We start from the raw sequence: 23411 nt of genomic DNA, 5'->3' as shown, positions 1-23411 counted from the left end.
GAAAGTAACAAAGCTTGTAACAGTGGAAGGTGGTGTGTAGGTCTGCTTGTGGAGGCCATTAGTTCTGTATGGACTTTGCTGCCTTTGGATCTTGAGACTTGTGGCAATTCAGAGGTGTGGGTGCCCTCAGTGAGTTGAAAAGGCAGTGGCTGTTTTGCTCTGTGTGGTTGCTCTTAGCATTTGCCTCAGAGTGTCAGAATGCCAGAGGAGGGTGTGTTGACTTGCTTGAAGCAGGTTTTGGTTTGCTTATTGTAGTAAATGGGTTCTGTGGAAAATTGAGCTTGTTTCAGAGTTTTAACTTGCATCTTACTGTGCTGTAGGTTTTCTAGATACACAGCATTTAACAATACTTTATATTTAATCAGGTGAGATACTTGGTGGCTAAATTGTACATAGTTTCCTGTGTGTTTTCAAATGCATGTTTGTGAATTCTGATGCTAAATTATCTGTTCTATTTTCCCAGTGGAAGAACCTTCCAAAGCAGGTTAAATATCTCCAACTTTAAAAGTCTATCTTAGAGGAAATATTGAAGTTTCCTAATTTGTAGTGTGGGGGGGGTTTCTTCTGTGTTTTTTTTTTTTTTTTTTTTTTTTTTTCTCAAATCTGATTGAGTCTTGTAGAGTACATTCAGTCTGTTTTACTGTTTAATTTTGTAGTGCTAAAACCGTTGAGCAATTGGGTAAATTTAGTGTCTCTAGGTACATGCAAATACCTGGATAAAAGAAATTATGCCTTGATATGATGGCTTCATATGAGCTTCATATTTACTGCATATATAGTAATTTTTTTTAAATATTAAAAACCCAAACCAAAATGAAAACCAAGCAAAAATATCCTAACATCCAGAGAGGTTTTTGTTAAATCATTTAAAAAAAAAAAAAAAAGCAAACAAGAAAAAAACCACCCAAAAAAGGGGAACAAGACTTGCTGGAGGAAATGCATAATTAAAAGAAGAAATCACAAGATTCTGGATCATACTGAGCAATCAGGAGGATTTAAAAATGGTGGTCTTGCAGTTCACGTTTTCTAAATCCTAGAGTTTCAGTTTTGTCTCCTCTAGCAAGTGCTCTCAAAGGCAGCTCCTGGTACTCAAGAGCTTTGAAAGGTAATTGCAGGGCTCCTGGCCTAAGCCTGATATGGTCAGACAGGAGGAAAAAAATAGGAGAATTCGCATGTTTAAATAAAGAGACTTTCATAGGACAGAGAAGGAAGAGGACAAAAAAAAATTAAAGGACTTATACTAGATCTGGAACACAGAACTGTATAAGCTACTGGGAAGAATATTAACTATCCCAGCTGAAACTGAGACATAGCTGAAGCTCAAAGTGACTTCTACCTTGGCAAAAGACTGTAGACACATCCTGGAAAATAACAAATTAAATGGCTTCTAGGAAGAGGGGTAGAGCGGGGCTTTGGTTGCTTGTTTGCTAAAAAGTGCTGGGAAATTGCTGCTGCTTTGAGACAGCAGAGGGATGAGGAAAATATGTAATAGCACCATGGGATTCAGTATCAGCTGAGTATCAGTCTGAGGCTGTTCTGCACTTTCTCATGTTTTTAGTTGTTTTTTCTTCTCCCCTCAACTGTGTAATTGGTTATTTCAGTTTTAAAATGAGATGAATGGAAATAGATGGACTTGAAATTACTAAAACTATTAATCAGATGTATGAGTTCCTTGATAAAATATTAACAGCTTGTTTAAAAAGCTGTCAGACCCTTTGTAATGTTTTGTATGGGTTGGAAGATGTATTTTAGAGTGGCAGTATCAAAGCGATAAAGAGTAAACTTCAATGCCTTTTTTTCCTCACAGCAATATCAATCCCCACATATATTTCTCTTTTTTTCCTGTGGCCTAATGTAGGATAAAAGCAAAAGCTTGAAAGCTTTTTTCCTTTGCAGTTGGCCGACCTCTTCTAATAGCTTGACTGGAAAGAAGTAGTCTTTCTCCAACATTAAAGTTGAAAATTAAGGGTTCATTTTATGTATATCTAAGGTTCACCTTTGAAGTGTTTTGCAAGTGGCAATATTCTTATAAACAAGCAGCTTATCTGGTTACTTCTGTATCAGTAGGATTCATGAGTCCCTGGCTTGGTGAGCATTAATTGAAACAAAAGTGGCTTCTAGTTATGGGTCTTTAAATCCAGTATTTGTGGTAGATGAATTGTCCACCTCTTTCCATAATTATTGAAATCCATCCTTAATAGGCAAGAAAGAACATATGTCAGTCTAAAAGGCCTGGTAGCAGCATGGTCATCATTGGCTAATCACATATGATTCATCTATAATTAGTTAAGTTTTTGCAGAAGTTGGGCAAGGACTACCCTACCATTGGCTTTAGGAATCTTCCATCTAGTAAATCTTGATTACCTTTCCTCAGTGCATATGAGGATACCTGTAACAAAGCAGCTGGAATAGCTGCACAAGAATAGCACACATGGCACTGGAGTACTTATGTTCTTTTCTTGAATAGTAAATAGATAAAAGATGGCTCTGTGGTGAGGCCATACTCAAGACATAATCATTTAAGTAAGAGGAAAGAAAAGAACACATTGTAGATCTTATTTCTCTATTTCAAGAATCCAGGTGAGCCAGTTAAAAAAGAAATGAACACTTCTGTAAAGTTTACAATGATGTAAATGTAATCTCTAGTCAGGGAACATCTGAAAACTGACCTTGAATATGGAAAAGATAGGTGAGGAGTCCGTGCTACATAGCTTTGCAAAGTAGAAGAGGCATTTCATTCAGTGGAAATGTTAAGAGGAGATGAGTCTTGGAAATAACTGAAGCAGGAATGTCTAATGCTTTCATCCCTTGTGGCTGCATGAATTTCTTCTTTCCTGAAGCCCTCCTGGTATTACCTAGTAAAGCTAGTCACCTGTTAAAATCTTGGATATTTTTAGGACTGCTTGATTTAAAATTACTTTTCTTAACTAAAGAGTACCTGACTGTACTATTTTGACAAGTTTTTTTTCTTTCTTGTGAAGTTTTATATTATAAAAAACCCAAGTAGTGTTCTACAAGTCTGTCTGACTCTTCAGCTGAGTCAACAGCTTTCTGAAATATCACTGATGATGGCAGTAACCACTTGAATATCAAGTTGAAGGGAAGATTATAAGTAGACATCTGTTATCTTATAGGTGTCCACAACAGATCACTGTATCAAGCTCCCTTGCTATGTGTTTGGATGAACTTGCATGCATATCAGTTTTTAAACTCAAAATGTAGTTAGTGAAAGCTAAAAATAAATTTGGAACCACAATCTCTGTTCTCATTAAAATTTTCTTCAGTGTTTATGGCAAACTTAAAATAACAATTAATTTTGTTTTTCTGCACTTATTTCTTGCTTGGATTAGACTGTTGCTCATGTTATGTATTATCATTTTGGCATAACATGCTAGCTGTGTGTATTTCAGTTCTTACCACTGACGTTGCATTCAGCCCCTGGAAGATGAAAAACTATTTAGAGAATGCAGTTAAAAGTGACACATAGAGAAAGCTTATTCCACCATTAGTTTTAAATTGTTTAAGTGAGACCCTTTGCAGAAGGAAGCCCATTACAGTTTTTTGGGAAACAGCATTGGTAAAGTGATATGGTTGATACTGTATCCCCTCTACTCTGCTCTCACAAGACCCTGCCTGAACTGCTGCATCCAGCTCTGGAGTCCTCAGCACAACAAAGACACGGACCTGTTGGAGCAGGTCCAGAGCAGGGCCACCAAGATAGTGACAGAACAAAGGGCAATGGTTTTAAACTGAAACAGGGCAGGTTTATATTATATATTAAGAAGAAACTCTTAACTGTAAGGTTGATGAGGCAGTGGAACAGGTTACCCAGAGAGCTGTGGCTGCTTTATCCTTGGAAGTGTTCAAGGCCAGGTTGGATTTGGCACTGAGCAATCTGATCTTATAAGTGACATCCCTGCACATGGCAGAGGGGTTGGACCTAGATGATCTTCAAGGTCACTTCCAAACCAAACAGTTTTATGATTCCATGATAGCTCAGGATAAAGAAAACAAGGTTGGTATGATGGGTTGATGTTGACTGTTCGCTAGGTACCCATCAGGACAGGACACTCTTGCTCCATCAAAAGAACAGAGGAAAAAAGACATGACAAAAACCTCTGCAGTTCGGGTGTAAGGACAGAGAGATCACTGACCACTTATCATGGGCAAAACAGGCTCTACTTCGTGGCATTAAACTAATTTATTGCTGATTAAATGGAGTAGGTCAATGAAAAATAGGAAAAAATCTAAAAAACCCATGCTGCCCCCCTCCCTTCTCAGGCCAAACTTTGCTTCAATTTCTCTGCCTCCTTGCTTTGAGTGGTGTAAGGGAATGGGGTATGGAGGCTGTGGTCAGTTCATAACAATCTCTGCTGCTCCTTCCTTCTCACACTCTTCCCCTGCTCCATTCTGAGGTGTCCTACTCATGGATTATGGTCATTCACAAACTCGCCCAGCATTGATCCTTTCTGCAGATTCCAGACTTCCAGGGATGGGCTGCTCCAGCATACATCACCCTTGAGGTCACTGCAAGAAAACCTGCATGGACTGCAACTTTGTGTAAGGCACGTCTGCCTACTCCAGCAAGGGTGTCCTCCATGGACTGCAGGCGGATCTCTGCTCCACCTAGGATCTCAATGGGCTGCAGGGGGACAGCTGCCTCACCATGGTCTTTGCCACAGGCTGCAGGGGAATCTGTGCTCTGGCATGTGGATAACCTCCTCTCCCTCCTTGTGCACTGATCTGGCAGTCTGCAGGGTTGTTTCTTCCACATGTTCTCAGCCTGTCTCACGGCTGCTGTTGCACAGCAGTTTTTACTCCTTGAATATATTATCACAGAGATGCTACTGTTATTACTGAGTGGCTCAGGTTTTGCCAGTGGTGGGTCTGTCCTGGAGCTGGCTGGAACTGGCTCTGTCTGACTTGGGGGCAATTTCTGGTGTCTTATAGGAGCACCTAAGCAGTCCTCTACTAACAAAACCTTGTCATGTGAACCCAGTACAGTTATTTCCAACTTACTGTTCATGTTACTTATATTTTAATGTTTTGTTTTTCAGAGGTCAGATGATTTCAGGTGAAGACTGTGAATTTATTCAAAGATTTGAACAGAAAAGAAATCCAGAAGAAAAACAGGAGCTGTTGCAAACAGAAGGCAATCAAGTAACTTTCTTTTAATGAAGCCTCTATGGGGAGGAAGTTTTCGTATCAACTCTTATTTTACTGTTGACTGTATACAGTTAAGATGTTATGGGTTAATAAGATGTTAATAAGTATAAAGCTTTCTGCCATGATTCTTTTATTTTTCCTTAGTTATAGATTGGGTATTATTTCATTATTTTTAAAACCTACTAAATAATTGTTAAATGTCATCTTACTTTTGACTCTCTTGTGGGACAAGCTAGCTCAAGTCTTCCCTCATCCCAGTTTACTTAATCGTGCACACTTGTACTTGAGTCAGTTCTTCTTTTTGAGCTTTTTTCTTTATAGTTTATTGATGACAATTACTTCCAGTAAGATTGCTGTTTAGTTAGCTAAGGAATTGTAATTTAGTTACAACGTGGAGTCCATTGACTGCTGAGGTGGATTCACTTAGATATGGGGGTCTTGTGTCATTTTAGGCATAGTAAGATATGAGACTTTTGTATTGGTTAGAGCTGATCCAGAACTGAATCAGCCCTTTGCCCTTATGGAGTCCAAGCAGGATGCCTAAACACACTTTAATAATATTTGAATCAGTAGAATCTCAGCTTGAGGTTCTAGCACAGAATGTCAGGCATCAAGGGGATTGGGAGAGGCAAGAAAGAAGGTGAAGTGTGGATGCTTTCATGACACAAACATTTCTAGCCATTTTTTCTACTTTAATTTTAGGCTGTTTGTTTTGGTTTGGTATTTCTTTTCTCTCCAAACTGTACTGTGTTACTGTTACCTAATGGATCACAGTCTGCATAGTAACAAAAACATATGTGGTGTATCTTGTATGTCACTATGTAATTGCAGTGTAGCAGTTCAGAATACGATTTTATTTCTGTTTTAGTTGAATGTGGTGAAGGGAAAGGAGGAAGTATAAAAAGTAATGTAACTATTTCAGCCTGTTGCTGAAATTGTGACATTCTTCAAAGATGAACAAAGATTTTTCTACAAGGTATATAGTAAGTGAACAGAGGAGTTACTGGTCTTTGTCCCTCTATTTAAATTGCTGAAACTTTTTTTCCACTCTTAGTTGCTGTTTTGTCAGTTTACTTGATCTTCTCAATACCATAAAAAAAAAAAGGGTGCTGAGGGAGGCTTTTCTAATCTGACTTTCAACCAAGCATGTTGCTGACTTTCACTAGCAAGTACTTATTTAATTTGAAAACCATAAAACAATTTGTAAAGGGTAGCAACCAATGTGACAGAAAATGTTCTTTGTGAGATAATGTCAGATGTATTAATCTCTTACTGCAATTGAATAAGATGTTGGGATGCTCAATGCTTATGTAAGACTTACCTGTGAATTAATAATGTCCTGTTTTATATTATGAAAAGGAACAAAGACAATTGCTAATATTAATTTTAATGTCTCTTTTATTTTTCTAGTGTGCTAAAACATTTATAAACTTGATGACTCATATCTCCAAGGAACAGACTGTTCAGTACATCCTGACTATGGTTGATGATATGCTGCAAGTAGGTTAATAATCTGTATTATTTTTAAGTCTTTAAATGCATGCTTGAATGTTTCCTTAGTGTAATTAATGTATTTTCAGGTGTTTGTCGTACTGTGTTAAAAATATTCAGTTAAATTTTCAGATTCTGTCTTCAGAGATTAGATGCTAGACCTAAAATTGTAAGGGTAACTTAGCTTGTAATATGTTCAAATTCTGGAAATAAAACAAACTTCTGTGCTTGTCGGTTGGTTCTACACTATGTTTAATTCAAAACTTGGTTGTTAAGGCTGGTGTTGCATAGTGGTTTCATTTCATGTGATCTTAATTTGCAGAATTTTTTTCTAAACTCTTTTGATAGTTGATATATTGGCTTATGTTGTGGTAGACTTGTCAGTGTTAGATTAATGGTTGGATTTAGTGATCTTAAAGGTCTTTCCCAAACTAAATGATTCTAAAATTCGGTGACTTGTGACCTCAGCCCTTTCCTGTGGTGTAGGGAGGCTTGACTTCTCACTTGAAGTTGTTGAGGCTTTTCCTGTGCAGGTGTTAATTTGGCCATCCTCAGCAAGAAGTTTCTGCAGCTTCCAACATAAGTTAGGTTGTTTGGGACAACATGTTTTGAAATTCTGCATGGTTTAATTATAAACCAGGAACTTTTAATTCAATGTAACATATAGCTCTTTGTAGCTGTGGACAGCAGTGGCTTATAAGAGTGAGCTATTAAACTTGGTCTCAGGACTGCTGAGCTGATTGGGATAGCTCAAGAAGAGGCTTTACTCAATCAGATAATCCTGCTTTTATATTTCCTTGCTCTGAAGCTGGCTAAGAGAAGGCATTTGGAGTGATGTAACAAGATGGCTTGAGTTGTGTGAGGTTTTTTCCTAGTACTCACATGAGTTATCACTCTTTGATAGTTTCTCATGTTTTATGATATATTTGATCCAAGGTTACAGTGAAATGTGTTTAGTGCTATTGGTTTAGGGTAGTCCCCTAGGAGGTGAACCATGTGAGTTCTAATTCCAGCTCTCAGTATTCAGTATTTCAACAGGCAAGCTGAAAAGCGTGAACTTCTTCACAGTTTGTATAACATGGGCTCCATGGTGTTCTTTCATGTGCCTGTCTGCACAATAGAGCCCTAAGTGAGTGCCCTGACATCTAGGCTAATAGGGTAATAGCTAGTGGTGGTGGCAGCAGTTTACTCATTACTTTGATCACTTTTTCTCATTTAGTTTTACTTTTTTTTGAGTGTGATACAAACATGGAGAAGCAGAGAAGACAAAAATGATCCTCAGTGTCATTCTTGGATTAGGACACTGTGTTGGGAATACCTTGTTTTGGTTTACGCATTGGATGACAAACTTTGGCTCAGTGTGTGAGAACTGTTTATTATGGCTACTTTTGTGAGGAATGGGTCTTGCTTTCTGTGCATCAGTGGCCAGAGGAGTCATCATTTCACTTGCCCTTTTTCAGAATTTGTGAGTGTTTGTAGGTCTTGTTTCACTAATGTGCTTTGGCATTAGCACATAGCCTGCAGCTACAGTATATGATAGCTGATGATATCTCCTGTGCTATGGAATTTAGACCCCACAGCTAATGCTTTCACTAGCCCACTTTTGAACAGATGGAATAGTTCTAGGTAGTCACAGAAAGTAATTTTGAGTAATCTCTCTTTTGCTCTGCTGTTTCTGTCATAAGTGGTTAGATGTGTGTTTTCTTGACTTCATGACATTGGCTGTATTTTGGGCCTCACCCTGCCCCAGAAGTGGCATGTATGGAATTATTAATGCTAAATATAGTGGCTTTAAATTATTCAGGCTTTATAGTGATACAGCAGAATAGAGATATTGGTGCACACTACATATTTGCATCTGTTTGAAATTTAATGCCTTTTCCACTTTAGAAATTCTGATCTAGTATCCAAAAGGCTGCACTGACTTTTGCAATGCTGTATGTGATTGCATTACTCAGGGATTCAGGGGTGCTGGCATAGAAGGCTTGTGTGCAGGCATCCACATAGCATTATCTCAGAGTTTCCTAACTTGTGACACTTCCACTCAGCAAGGCTGAAACAGGACTTCTGCTTTGTTTTGGTCATGTTCAGGGGTTGTAACATACAGCCAGTGGTGCCTTATGAACCCCTGGTTGAACATTTTCAAGGTGTAAGATTCTTGTCAGAAAGAAGCATGTTGGCCAATAATGGTGTGACTGTGAGTTTAGGGCAGGGTCTCTACAGATGGCCCAGGTATAAAAACCCACAGTATCATAAAATCATAGAATGGTTTGGGTTAGAGGGGTACCTTGAAGATATCTGGTTCCAGCCCCCTTGCTGTGGGCAGGGACACCAGGTTGCTCAAAGCCCCATCCAACCTGTTCTTGAAGACCTCCAGGGATGGGTCATCCCCCTGTTCCAGTGCCTCACAATCTTTCCCTAATACCTAAACCTACTCTCAGTTTGAAGCCATTCCCCCTTGTCTTGTCAGTGCATGCTCATGTAAATAGTCTTGCCCCATTTTACTTACTGTGGATATGAAGTCTGCAGTCTCTGCCTGACTCATCTGAACTCAAAGAATTCAAAGATTTTAAGTAAGAAATTGTTCAAGGACATGGCCTGTCATGGTGCCGTTGGCTGAGTAAAATTTGCCTTACGAAAGTATGTTTTCTGCATTTTCATGAGACAAACAAATAATATTTCATAGCTGGAACTTTTAGAAACTATAGCAGGTAGCAGTATCCAGATTTTGTCTAATAATGACTAACTGTAGTTTCTCTATTACCTTTCTATGCTTTGCTTGTGAGGTGGTGAAAGTTATGTCAACTGTGTTTTGAGCTCACCAAAAGCTTACTTGAGTGTCTAGGATTGTTCCAGCAGTTCTGCTTACTGATTTTATGACCTTTCTAAGACAGATTTCTTTTGAACACTGGTAAATTTGAAATTAGTGTGGTGTTTATTGTATAAGATGATCACTATTCTTGCTTACTTCTGAAGGTGGAGAGTGTTAGCATACTGCTATCCTTGAGGAAACATTTTTTAATCTCTTCATCTGATAAATTCTTGGAACGATTTCTTTGGATAAGTGACCTCATCACACTGCACAGTTTGTTACTTAGTAAATCCATAAGAACCTACACTCTAGTTGATGCAGGTAGCAGTACCAACTGAGCTTCATTTTACTTCTTCAGAAATGACAGCTGCTAAATTATTCAACTGTTGATGTCAGAGCTTCAGAATTTTCTTCTTATCAGTGTAGTCAGTAGCTTCCTAGGAAGGTGCAGCACTACATATTTCAGGGCTGCCGGGTGTTTTCCACTCCTTCCCTTCTGTCTTCATCCGGCACCTTTACAGCAAACCAGACGAGTCTTCTGGCTGACAGCATGTTGAAATTATTTCAGCGTTTCTGCTTCCAGACTTGTCTGTCTCCTCCTTAGTTATGTTGTAAACTGAACTCATTGATCTGGTGAGTTTGATCTTTCTTAGCTAGACTGTTTAGCACATTCAGATGCTAACAGTGATTTATTTGATCAGTTCGAACTGCCATTTCTCATCATCAAACAAGCCCTCACAAAGTAAAAGCTCTCCACCAAAGGCTCTGTGTTCCTGAGATCTTACTCTTTTAATTATTTCATAGTTTGAGCAACAAATTTTGAGAACATTTCTGGGTGCTTTTTTATGCATGCCATGTAGAGAATGGATCACTGTAACGACTATAACTGGTGACATCTGAGCTTCCTCAGTCAGTGATCAAGGCAGCAATTTGCAGCCTGAAGATGGGGTAACAATACTGTTGTGGTTTAACCTCAGCTGGCAGCTAAGCACCACACAGCCACTCACTCACTCCTCTAGCAGGGGATGGGGAAGAGAATCAAGAGTAAAAGTGAGAAAACCTGTGTTTTGAGGTAAGGACTGTTTCTTTCAAGGAAGTGTTGGTTGAAGCTCTAAGGTTTAGTAAGATGCCACTGTTTGAATCATAGATACTTTCAGGTCTTCTTGTGCTTAATGGTTCATAGTCCAACAAGGAGGCTTGCATAGATGGTTCTTTATCCCTAGAATCAATAACAGGGTGCAGAATTGATGGAGAAAAGCCTTTCTAGCAAGGGGAGTTTGAAAGTTAAAATGTCTGGATAGTGGAGACTGAGATACTGTTCTTTTGTGAGTTTCTCATTTGCCTTCCTTGATAGGAGTTGCGTACTTGGTGGTAGTAGTTTGACTTCAATGAAGAGACATCTCTTCAGAAGGAAAGCTTCCAATCCACCAGGCTAGAAAGCATATGGAAATCTTGAGGAAAAGCAAGAATTCAAATGGGACATTTTTTTGGGACTGTCTGTCTATATTCTAGGCTATTAGGAAACAGCAGAGCTTTTCTTTCTCCTTCATGATTGTATAGCCTGTTCTCTGGCCTGCTGTAAGGAGAACTGCAATAGCTGCTTTGCATAGTGATTATTAGGGGAAATACTTAAAGAGGCCCCAGTGCCCAGGCTCAGGTATCTGTGGTTTCTTGTGGCTCAGGGTAAGAGCCCTGGGGAGCAGACTTCTGGTGGCAGTGTCACCTTATAGATCTGCAGGTTGCCTGAGATAACTACTGAATCAGTTGCAGCCTGATCTGGGAGAGAAGAGTTCATTTCCCATTGAGAGGAATGGAAAGGCTCATTTATACCCCCAAGGTTTCAGTTATGAAAGAAGTTTAACAACAGGCTCTTGTGTGGAAGTAGCAGTACATTGAAAACTTTATATGGACTTTAATCAAAGATAATTGGTTAGTTGAAGAGTAGTGTTATTCTTAAAAAATGGCAGTATTTAGTTTGTTTCTCATTTCCCTTACTCCACTTGCTTGTTCAAAAGAATATATATGTTTTTGCTCAGGCAGGTGTTGCAGTACAGGGATGCAACTAGGACTTCAAGGTTTGTTTCCTCCCCCCCAAATCCTCAAGCTTAATGTTGGAGTGCTGAAATGAGCTGTATCCACAAGTAGTTTTTCAGTCTAACTGAAAAAGTTCCACGGGCTCCTGCAAGCCAGGATACACTCTGATAATCTATGCCAACATACCAAGGAACAAATAACTGCTTTATGTCGAGTGCTTTTACAAGATTGTCATCTTTTCCTCTCTCAATTTTTACAGGAAAATCATCAGCGTGTTTGCATCTTCTTTGATTATGCAAAACGTGGTAAAAACACTGCGTGGTCCTATTTTCTGCCAATGTTGAATCGACAAGATCTCTTCACTGTGCATATGGTAAGTTTTAAATGAACCTATCTCTGAAGATGGTAGAGAAAAATGCTGGTTCTATTTTTCTTCAGAAGATTTTGGAATTTGAAACTAAACTACTGCCTGCACTGGAAAGTTTTCTTCTTGCAGTCCAGACGAGTCATTCTTAATACAAGCTTCACCTAACCACATTTTAAAAATCAAGGTTGCATTGTTAATTTGCATTGGTTTATTTCTGGGAGATTAGGGCAGGTTTTAAAAATTCAGAAAAGCAGGCATTTTAGAACAATAACTACAGTAAAATGTACTTGAAAATCTTTTATTGTAATTGCCAGTCGATGCCATACAAATATTAGAATTCAAGTTCTCATCGTGTGCAAAGGAAATATCTTTACCTCAATGAACCTTATTTTCTCATATGCTCAGTTTATCAGCTGACTCACTAGAAGTGTAGAATGAAAAACAGAGAAATGCTTGATGTTGTTCAAGTTCTGCTCAGCAGCAGCTAAAACATTGATACATTACCACGCTGTTTTAGACACCAGTCTAAACCACAGCATCATATGGAGTGCTATGAAGAAAATTAAATCCATCCCAGCCAAACCCAGTACAGCCATGTGCAATGTATGGCTTTTGCTATGCTTTGACTACTGTTTGCTGCTCCTGTATATGGAGTAGCTTTTCTGGAATCTTAATATTCTCTTGTTGTCAGTGGTGAGAAGAGGCCATTTCATCTCAGCATTTATTTTTCTTGTGGGGCTAAAATGTGTTTGTGTTACTGTAAATTCCTAGAGGAGACCACAGTTTCCAACAGTGAAACTGATGTTATGGCTTGAGGAAGAGAAAACTGCACAGCTGTGAATTGTTCTACACTGCATATGTTTGTGCTGGGATGATATGGTGGAGTCAAACTAGATGTTATGGTGGTTTCAAACTAGAAACCAGTACCTGGCCTGCATGGGTCTGTGGGGGCAGAATTGCTGCAAAGATTCCAGGACACCGAGCAAGCTGTGCTGTTCGCCCTGGGGTGTGGCCAGTGCAGCTGTGTTTGAGGCTGTACTACAACTTGAACCGTGTGCTGGCATGCTGTCAAGAAAAATGCCAAGCTTGATTTAATTACTTATTTATTTAATCTAATTGGTCGACTGCATGGATGTGAATCAGTTTTCTTGGTGTAGCTGAGGGAGGAGGACGCTGGAGTTTCTTTTGGCCAACACAGTTTGTTTTGTGGTTTTTTTCGTGGTAGTGCTGCTGAAGACCCACCCTGCAAAACTGCAGTTTGAGTAGTCAGACAATGCTGACTTGCCCAAATATGCTGGTAAAACATAATTTTTAGACCCTTGCAGTGAAAACTATTTAGTCTCCCTCGAATGGTGGTTTTTAAACATATGGTGTAGAAATTTTGATGGTCAGCATTTCTCTACTCAGATTTTTATTATTCAGATATTGTTTTCTTTAAGTACTGCAAAAATACACAAATAATTTAGCAAGACACAGAGAATCTTATGTAAAATGAATCCACTTAAAGTGGATCTACTGAGTTTACTGCCATGTTATACCTTTTAGTACAGTGCATGTTCTCTTAAAGCATATATGTGTTTTCAAAAGCAAGTTTTAGGATTGTGTTATTTTTGTTTGGTTTATTTTTTTCCTTAATATGCACACTGGAAGATTTTTGATCCCATATAATTACATCTGCCAAAATACTCATCATCTGTGTAAACTCAAATTCTGCTAAGCTTAAATGGTCTCTCATTCAGGGCTAGGTAGCAGTTTTAACACAGAAGAATGATTGACTAGAGAGCTAATATCTTGTATTTTAAAGCTGGAGGGATTTTATAGGGTGACTTACTTGCATTCAGAAGGGGATTTGACACATTTTAGTGTAGCGATTGTTGTTCCAGCCTCACACTTATAATCTCTCTATAAATCAGTGATGGTGGTGCTGCACATGTGAATGCAGTAAGGTGGAAGGGTGGTTGGAATAATGTCCTCACTGCATCATGGAACTGTGTGCTTGCAAATGAACCCCTGCTTCAGTAATTTCTTGGTTACACTGCCTCTTTATATGTAAGCTGGCTCAAATGCTTTTGCAGATTAACTGCAGGCTGCAACATAGATTTACTTCAAATATAATTTGGAAAGGCTGATGTAGAAATATACTCTTGTTTAAGTATTCTTAAAGCCAAAAGCATCATGAAAATTCTTAACCTGACCACGTTTTTACTTCTCAACTTCATTCTTAAATTGTACTTTCCGTTTTACTTTTCTGCCCTTCTTCTGGGCTTGAAACTTCTCCCTTCTTGAAGATGACTTCCTTCAGTTTAAGTACAAGAACCCTTCAGTACTGTTACCATTTGTATTGGCATGTGCCATAGTTGCTTAAATCAAGTCTGCATGCATTAGGCCATCAAGTGTCTTGCTTTTCATTGATTTCTGACTGTAGTGGTGTCCTACAGCAGGAGTCCATCGGCAGCTTCCCTCCATCTCTTTTTGCGTTCTTTATTGGTGCCTTGTGAACTTCAACAGCTACAGGTAACTGATAACAGGCACAAAGAGTCCCCTACATAGAAAGTAGGTAGATTTCTGTAAGGGACTATCTTTTATCTAAAATTGATTTCCATAGTTTACAGAACTTCTCACTGAATTCTGAAATTGCTGTGTTTGCAAGATCAATTTATTGCATTCTTTTTCAGGCAGCAAGAATTATTGCCAAACTGGCTGCCTGGGGGAGGGAGCTTATGGAAGGCAGTGACTTGAATTACTATTTCAACTGGATTAAAACTCAGCTTAGTTCACAGGTAAAGAGCTGCTTTTTTTTAAACTTTACAGTAACTTTGGAAACTCTTTTCAAGAATATGAATGTATAAATGTGCAAAAGGTATGTTTTTGTATTTTTAAAATAAAATTTTGCTTTGTAATTTTTGAAGCTAAATATTCTTTATTCAAGCACTTAGTTTTTTACTTAGTATTTTAAGTGTTTTACTTCAGTCCTTGAAATGTAAATTAATGATAAAGCTTTTTGACTTTTCTGTTGGTTAACACTGTTTTTTTCTTTTGGACACTGATAAAATATGAGATGAGAGTGTTTTTGTCTTGCCTCTACTATTTTGGTTATCAGAGCTTTTTGCTGGGAAGAAAAGTCGCATGGCAGCAGAAACTGAATATCAAAACCTATTTCCAGTTTACTGTAGTACAAAGCGTTTACTTTTATTCCTGTGTCTTGAAACTGAATACATTTTGACTTATTTGGACAGTGTTTTTATGGTATTAGCTCAGTTTGAACCACTAATTTCTGGCTTGTCCTTCAAAGATGAATCATTCTCCTTTGTATTAATTTCTGGACTTTTTTTTTTTTCAAAACACAATGATTTTTCTCTCGTTCTCTTAATGTAGTAGAACTGGATTCTGGAGAGTTGAGAAACATTCAGTAGATTTATTAATGATAAATTTTTCATATTTTTCTAAACCGGGCTTATTAAAAAGGAGTTTTAATTTTTTCCTCTGAAAGGAGAATCTTAAAGCTGGAATTTCTTTCAGAAGGATGCAAGAGTACAGTTTGCAAATTCTAAGATAAATAGATAACTTGAATAAATCCACACTTAAATAATTAAAAATGTTGGTGTACCAGATCAGTTTCAGACACGTTCTTCTAGACATGAAGTGTGTGTAGAAAATAAATACAATATATTATGGTAATATATTAAGCAAGAAAAAAAATCTAATAGATTCTAATTTTTTTAAAAATAACTAGAAAGGGTGGAGAACTGAAAGAAACTCGGTAACAACTGTTCCTTAAGGGTGAATAACAACTCTGATTTTAAACTTTTATTTCTTCTTTTCCTAGAAATTACGCGGTACAGGGGGTTCTGTGGATACAGGAGCAGTCTCCACAAGTGATGTGAGTATATCTTTGAAATCTGTCATTCTGCTGTTTTGGGCAGGTGATGATCACTCTTCGGATTAAGGTGCAGATCTCTTCTGCTGCCAGTGATAAGAAGCACTTGGAATCAGAACTGTACAACAGAGTGCCAGGTGATGGCGCCAAGAAACAAAAGTATTTTTAAACACTGATTTCACATAGAATATTGGCAGTGGAAGTGTATATTTTATAAGTTAGTTTGTCTTGCTAAAGCTATAGATGTATCTAGGATTATCTTTGTTAAAACTTGAAAAAATTTTATAAAGTTAATGTAATATTCAAACAATTTTAATTCCCTGACTTGGTGATCTTAGAGGTCTTTTCCAGCCCAAACGATTCTGTGATTCAGTACTGTCTGTTTACCACTGAGCTGTTGAACTTGTAGAAGAAACCTGAAACTGAGAAGCTTTTGTCTGTTGTGCTGTGCAGAACGTAGAAAAGGGCACATCAGATATTAAAGCTGATATTGTCCATAAACCATTGTAGCATGAAATTGCAAGAGTACTTTCAAAGCTGTAAGCTTTTCATATTTGAATAACTTGAATTCAGAGGAAAATAGATTGTCCTTTTTGTATCAATATTTTAAATACTGAATTTCATGTAGCTATAATAGCTGCTGTGCTTGGAGGTGAACTGTGGCAGTATAACAAATGCAAATGATCATCCTAACTGGATTTTCTGTGGTGGTGTGGCATGAGGCAATTTATCATAATTCTTGAATGTGGAGTGGAATTCAGTTTGGTCTTTTGTTCCTTTTGCAGACTGAAAGTGGTCACAGTTTCTCAGAAGACTTAACTTGGGATTTGGTATTCTTTGCAGTGTAGTCATGACTTTGAAGTGTGAGCTTCCTGTAGAGGAGAAGCCTCTTAAATTACCCCCTGTCTGGGGTTTAAAGTAGAAAAGATGCAAGACTGTTATGCAAGACTATGGGTAGGGCATGAACAGTGGCCTTTCAATATAAATCAAAGTATTTCAGTATTTCACGTGCAGATCTGTGTTCCATAGTGTTAGGTTTTGCTAGACTGACAGCTCTCTGTCATACAGCCATAGAAGAGTAAATAGTTCTACAGCACACACCACCACTTATTATGGAGCCATGAGCTTCTCTGATTTGCTCAGAAGTCAGTATTTATTGCACTGTGGTACTGCATGGATGTACTGTGCCATGGTAGGGTCCCAGAGCAGCAGAGTGCAAATATGTTTTAGCATAATTAAAGTGGGTAAGTACTGTCTTAACTTCGTTAGTGTTTGGATTTCAGATCTAGCTTTTCCAGGATTTTCAAGCAGGTCTTGTCTTATTTCAGAATAAATTAGAAATGCAGTTGTAGCATTTTATACAGGAAATGAGAGCTGGACTCTATTACGAAATTTCAATTATAATGATGTTGGAAGACAGTGTTTTTATGACAGACTCTTTAAAAACAAAGTCTAAGTTCAGTGGGTTGCATTATTTGGAGTGGGAGAGCTGTCTGTGTGTTTACAGCTGTTTTATTTGCATGGGGTGTGAAAATTGGTACTTTCACTGGGAGATTAATGTTCTAGATGATTTGAGCCCAGATGCACAGACTTAGTTTTTACATAAAGGACTTAAATCTCTCATGAGAGACACAGAATGAGTTACTCTTTATTTTCAATTCTGTTTATTGCCTCCTTTCTTTTCATATGGGATTGCCTAACTTCTTTACTTCATTAAATGTTTGAAAGGTTTGAGCTTGTATTATGTGAGTGAGCTGCCATGAGACTTTCAAGGATAAGGCTTATAGGGAGGGAAAAAAGCAAACAACATTTTATCAGCAGTGTATCTGATTAATGTATGATTAGCATTAGTGAAGGTAATGCTGACAATTGAGTAAGAAGAGAGAAAAACATGCTCTGGCAAATTTATTCAAACAGAAGTCAGCTTTCATTCATAGATACTGAAGGAAGGCATGTTCAAATGTTCTGATAATGTAAAGTGGTATCTCTTGCATAACACTTCTTTAATATTCAGAGCTCTCTCCTTTTATACCACTAAAGCCTAATTAGGGAAACTGTACTTCAGCACTTACTACCTGACTCTTCTGGTAAGAAGTGATGCGTTTTTCTTTTCACCCAGAGTTCCCAGTATGTACAATGTGTTGCTGGATGTCTGCAGCTGATGCTCAGGGTCAATGAATACCGCTTTGCATGGGTAGAAGCAGATGGAGTAAATTGGTGAGCACCTATTTCAATTTATATGGATATACATGCACTTAGAGTAGTGCATTCCCCAGTCGCCTTTTTTTGGAATAGAAGTCTCTTGTAATGGACAGCTGTTCTGTTTGTGTACAAAAGAGATTTGTTTTCAAACATTAACAGAGTCAAATAGACAAATGAAACTTACACTATTGAGGCTTTAATGCAACTTTACTGTTCAAGAAGAGCTGCTTAAGTATGTATCTGAACAGGAATATAACCGTTTGTCTTCAGCTGAAGATGTTCTGTTTATTTTTTAATAGAACAAGGACTAATGAAGTGAGTTTCTGCTAATCATCCTAGTCTTTGAGTTTGGAATTGTTCTATCTGAAAATATTAGTGAAAGGAGAAATACTTTCTAGAGCTAAGACCAATTTTTTTCCACATATGGCTTCAAGTACGTCATTCTTTTATCCAATTCTCTTAATAAATAACTTTCCATTAGGCTAGAATTTCAGCACTAATCTTATTTAAAAAATACTTGCCTATAAAGAATTTTTCTGTCATCTATGCCTCTACTGGGGATGGTTGGAACATAATTTGCACTTTACTGAAAAATACTGCTTAGCACTGAAATGGAGAAAAGTCAAAATTCCTAGTGAAATGTTCTTCAAGTGATGTTCCTATGTGTCAGGATGACACTGCTGGAACCAAGGAAGCTTTTTAATCAAGTATTAAAGTATTACAGTAAGCTTCTGTTTCACCATGTTTGAACTTGTCTTAAATTTGATAAGAATGATTTTGAATGTAGATTCTTTTTTAAATTTTAAATTGAGCTACCTATTTCAAAATTTACTTGTAAATTGCTTATTAAATTTTCAAAACTTAGCTGAGCAAACCTTCTGCATGAGGTCTTGAAGATCTTGTGATAGTATCTTTTTTCTGGCAGTACTTTGAATATTTGTATCTGTTAGCCATTTTCTGAGAATTTGCTGTTAAATAATGAATACTTCAGCTCTTTTCAGGCACTCCTATGGACAAGTACAATTAAGGAACATAGTTCAATTTGTGTAGATTTTGCTTTGTTTATTTCTTAAGTCTGAAGGAGTAGCTGAGATTTCTGTTTCTCCCAGAATGACAAATAATGCTTTGAACATACCAGTAGTAAAACTGTCTTGATAACCCAGAAGATGGATACAGTACCACATCAGTTCAAATGGGAAAAGCTGCTTTATGGCTCTAAGGCTGAGAAAATAACCATCTCTTTAAAAGATGGCTTTTTGAACAATCTGCTAATACAATGATAAGTAGTGATGCAGGTTACTGTGGAGTGTGTGTTGTATGCTTATCCTCAGCAGCTCTTTCCAATAAGTTGTTACCATTTCTTTTAATGTTTCAGATTGGAACAATGCAACCTACGTAGTCATTATTTAAAATTAAATGTGTCCTATGTCAATTTTTTAGCATCATGGGTGTGTTGAGCAACAAATGCGGTTTTCAGCTCCAGTATCAGATGATTTTCTGCGTGTGGCTGCTGGCGTTTAGCCCTCAAATGTGTGAATATCTCCGTCGGTACAATATTGTCCCTGTGCTGTCAGATATTCTTCAGGAATCTGTCAAAGAGAAAGTAACCAGAATCATCCTTGCAGCATTTCGGGTAAGTATCTGTTGACTGCAGCCCTGCTGTGTTTCTCTCACAAATATCTAGGTCTCAAATGTTGCTGATGCACAGCTATTTCTGCTGGACCATATCAATAAGCTGATTGAAAGCTTAATTCTCTGGTGGGTTGTTGTTGTTGATTTTTTTTTTTTTTTTGCAAGCTTGAGTTTTTGCTACAGGTAATATACAGGCTATTACCAGTAATAGATATCTGCTATTCAATGTCTTCTTAAAATCAGATTGATGAAAAAGCCCAGTGTTAACACAGGCACTAGTGGTTTCTTTTTAATTTAAGATTCTTTTTCCTACTGGTACTACTGTAAAACCCTGGAGTTAATAATAGCTGATAAATTTTACCTTATGAAGCTTTAATTAACTAAATATTATTTTTGAATACATATGTCTGTCCAACTGAGAAATTATTTACTAGTCCAAAAATCTTTTATTGGTGGCTCTGTAAAGGCAGACGAGAATACCCAGGCTTATAAGAGTGATTAGTTGAATTACTGTGTCTGCATTACCTGAAAATTCCTGGTCCTGTTTAAGATAATTAGGAAGAACTGAGTACCTAGGCTTGATTTTTCACTTTGAGAGTACCATTTTATGTTCATGGATGCTAGTAGTTTTATGTGCATGCTTGCCAAGTATCTTGTGTGTAATACAGGAAAGCTGTAAAAACTTGTAATGCTGTTTTCAAGCAGCACTTGGTATCCTGATTAGGAAATGGAGTAGGTCTTGGAAGCTATTTAGTTTTCTTGGATGTAGGTAGTGTTCCAAGTAAGTGTTGCAAGCATATGAGAATGGGGAGAGGGAAATTGTTTAGTGACTTGCTGATCAGCAATGATAAGCTGTGTGGAGGTGCTTGCTCTGTCTCTTTATCTGAAAACATCTGCCACTGAAAGATTTCTGGATAAGGCAGATCTGCTGTTGGTCTTGTTGAAGGAGTGCAGTGGTATGAGGTGTTTAGTAGGAGCTATTCTTAGTATATATTCTTACTATTCTTGCTCTGTAGATGTTGTAGTGTTCTTAAAGATCTTAATGTTGGGATTAAACGGGAACATATAGCAAGACAGATTGGAAAAAATTTAAAAGAGAAAAAGAAGCTTAGAAGCTTAGCAGTTTATATCCAGTTTCTTCCTATTCTGAGGTGATAAAAAATAGGAGAAATAATTGCTAGTTCTTAGATTTACTGTGTTTTGCAAGAGGAGACAAAAATGAAGCAATTTTTTTAAAAATAAAGGCTAGGAAAGAATGAGTTGTTTCTGTTACAGGCTTGGGGGAATGTAACTTAGCTGTTTCCTTTCCCCAACATTAAGGGCTCATGTTGGTGCGAAGATGAGTTTTTAACTGGTAGCCAGGAACATAATAGATTAGACATTAGACATCATCCATTCTATATAGTCATATGTTTGTGTTTTTACTTTGTTAACATATCCTTTCAAATTCACTATGAAAAACTTGGGTATCTCACTATGGTATGAGGTAGGTAATAATATTTGGAATAGCTTCCACATCTGCTTGCAGTTATCTTAACTAGGAGTTCTTTGGAACCTTTATCCACCTGCTCCTTGAACCTTTTGAGTTGTCTTATTTAAGATTAATTATTTTTTCATTTGCTCTCATTAGCAGTTTTAAGTCTAAGGAAATTAGCATTACGTTCTGTGAATTACCTTTTAGTTCTCTTACTGAAGCAGAAACTGGGGTGGCTTTTTTTTGCACATTAAAGCTAATTGTATATGGCCATTAAAAGCAGTAATATGACATACTTAGTTTGCAAGTTTTGAAATTGATTTGCAGTGTTCTGCCTCAGTAACTAATAGGATGTCTGATATCAAAGAAACAAGTGTAATAGTTCTGTGACAAGAGCAGTGCAGTCAAATTCCTTCTATATGGTTTCACTGCTTATTTCTGGCAGATGTTAAATCTTGTTTATATGAACACATGTTCTGTTTATTAAGGACTTCGTCTTTTATATGAAATTCACGTTTTCAGCTTTATCAAAAAGTGCAGGTGACCAACTTAGATTGAAAAATATAATTAAAAGCTGATTAAATTGAGTAGAAATGTAATGAATAAATGACATTGGAACTTGACTACTGCATTCTGTGTTTATAATTCCAATCTTACCAACAAGCTTCTGTTTAAATAAAAATATCTGGTTGGAATATTCTCAAACTTGAAAAGAGCTGATCTAATCCAGATGGTAACTTTGTATTGGAAATAAGACTTCAGGTTTTGTTTCTTTTTAAGGCTCTCTGCTTTATGCTATTGCTGCACAGAAAGCTAAAATGATAATCCAAGATAAAAGTGGTTGTTTATGGTAGAGATTCTAGTATTTGGGATATAAACCTGCCCTTTCTCTTTGAAAAATCTTTGTAGTCACCTCAGTTTCATGTGGAAAATATTCAGAACAAGTGAATTAGTAGTTTCTATTATTGAAGAAAGATTATTTCAGGAAGTGGTCAATGTCATTACTTACTAAATTAAAAAGTTCCAGTAAGAATTTCTTTAAAACGCTTTTGTTTCAAACTAGTCTGTTTTTAAACAAAATAAATACATCTTTACTTCCCTAGAATTTGTTAGAGAAATCTACTGAGAGAGAAACTCGCCAAGAATATGCTCTTGCCATGATTCAGTGTAAGGTTTTAAAGCAGCTAGAGAATTTGGATCAGCAGAAATATGATGATGAAGACATCAGTGAAGATATCAAATTTCTACTGGACAAGCTTGGAGAGAGCGTGCAGGACCTTAGGTATGCTTTGCAGTGTGTACTTTAAAAAATGCAGTTATGTGAATGTTGGTAGAACCTTTTTCTTTTGTAAGGCTAAAATATCTACTGAATTAGGATATGTAAATGCTATTTAGTAAGATAGAGCATACAGAGATATGCTGGTTGTTCATTTCCTATTGTATGTCAGTATTTAGAGGCTGAATAGAAAATAAATCTTCACTTACAGAGGTGATCTTTGTAACTGAGAAATTGTTAAAGGACTCAAAAGTGATCTTAAAGGATTTCCAGTCAAAACTGAGGTCTGCCTGATTAGAATAAGTTCCACTGTCCAGGCTAACTCAAATTTTTGCTAGTGTTTACCTAGTTTTTGGTCTTGTGCCTAAACTGAAGTGCATATTGTAGGTAGTGTCAAAGGTTTAAGTGGATGGAAGGAAAAGACTGAAATCCTTGGTTGGGGAAGCTAAAACATAAACACCCAGCAAAACAGAATTAAATTCCAAAGTGTCGCATTTGTGTGGCTTGGTGTTTTTTGTTTTTGGTTTTTTTTGTTGTTGTTTCTTTTCTATTTCGTTTTTAATTTATTTCCTGGGAATAGTGTTTTGGGGTAGATGGAGGTTGTGTTTGAAAATAATTTTTCTTCTTGCCTCTTATGTATTTTCTTACTTACAAAATTATGAGAGAGGTAACAATTCTCATACTCTCCAGAGCACTGATTTCCAAATGTGTCATAGCAATTTGAACTCCAGCTTTGTTAGGGACAGGCTCGGGTGAATGGTTCAAAGTGTTTGTAGAAGTTTGGCCAATATCTCATTTCAGTCTTGTGTTGCAGCTCCTTTGATGAGTATAGCTCTGAGCTCAAATCAGGAAGACTGGAATGGAGTCCTGTGCACAAATCTGAGAAGTTTTGGAGGGAGAATGCTGTAAGACTAAATGAGAAGAATTATGAACTACTCAAGTAAGTTTTCAAGTCTTGAATCATGTGATCCTTTAATATTTTCTGTATTTAAATGAACCTGAATCTAATATAGGTTTTACATTTTAATGTAAAGTAGTGTCAAGAACGAAAGCAAGTTGAAACATCCTGCTTATTTTAGA

The 23411-nt window shown here is 37.2% G+C and overlaps 1 protein-coding gene across 2 annotated transcripts in view; it reads left to right on the top strand.

Annotated features, from left to right (window-relative positions):
- ATP6V1H (ATPase H+ transporting V1 subunit H) overlaps nucleotides 1–23411 on the top strand; it is a 48852-nt gene that overhangs the window by 4857 nt on the left and 20584 nt on the right. For both annotated transcript variants that reach the window (XM_014881632.2, XM_088174967.1), the window contains exons 3-11: nucleotides 5058–5160; nucleotides 6577–6666; nucleotides 11763–11876; nucleotides 14546–14650; nucleotides 15697–15750; nucleotides 17867–17964; nucleotides 19390–19582; nucleotides 22159–22337; nucleotides 23146–23271. In XM_014881632.2, the coding sequence (XP_014737118.1) occupies nucleotides 5058–5160; nucleotides 6577–6666; nucleotides 11763–11876; nucleotides 14546–14650; nucleotides 15697–15750; nucleotides 17867–17964; nucleotides 19390–19582; nucleotides 22159–22337; nucleotides 23146–23271 (1062 nt within the window). The remainder of the gene's footprint in view (nucleotides 1–5057; nucleotides 5161–6576; nucleotides 6667–11762; nucleotides 11877–14545; nucleotides 14651–15696; nucleotides 15751–17866; nucleotides 17965–19389; nucleotides 19583–22158; nucleotides 22338–23145; nucleotides 23272–23411) is intronic.

This window comes from Sturnus vulgaris, chromosome 1, assembly GCF_052056855.1.
Source record: "Sturnus vulgaris isolate bStuVul1 chromosome 1, bStuVul1.hap1, whole genome shotgun sequence".
NCBI lineage: Eukaryota > Metazoa > Chordata > Aves > Passeriformes > Sturnidae > Sturnus > Sturnus vulgaris.
The sequence above is the reverse complement of the archived record's forward strand: the minus strand, read 5'-3'. Positions and strand labels throughout refer to the sequence as shown.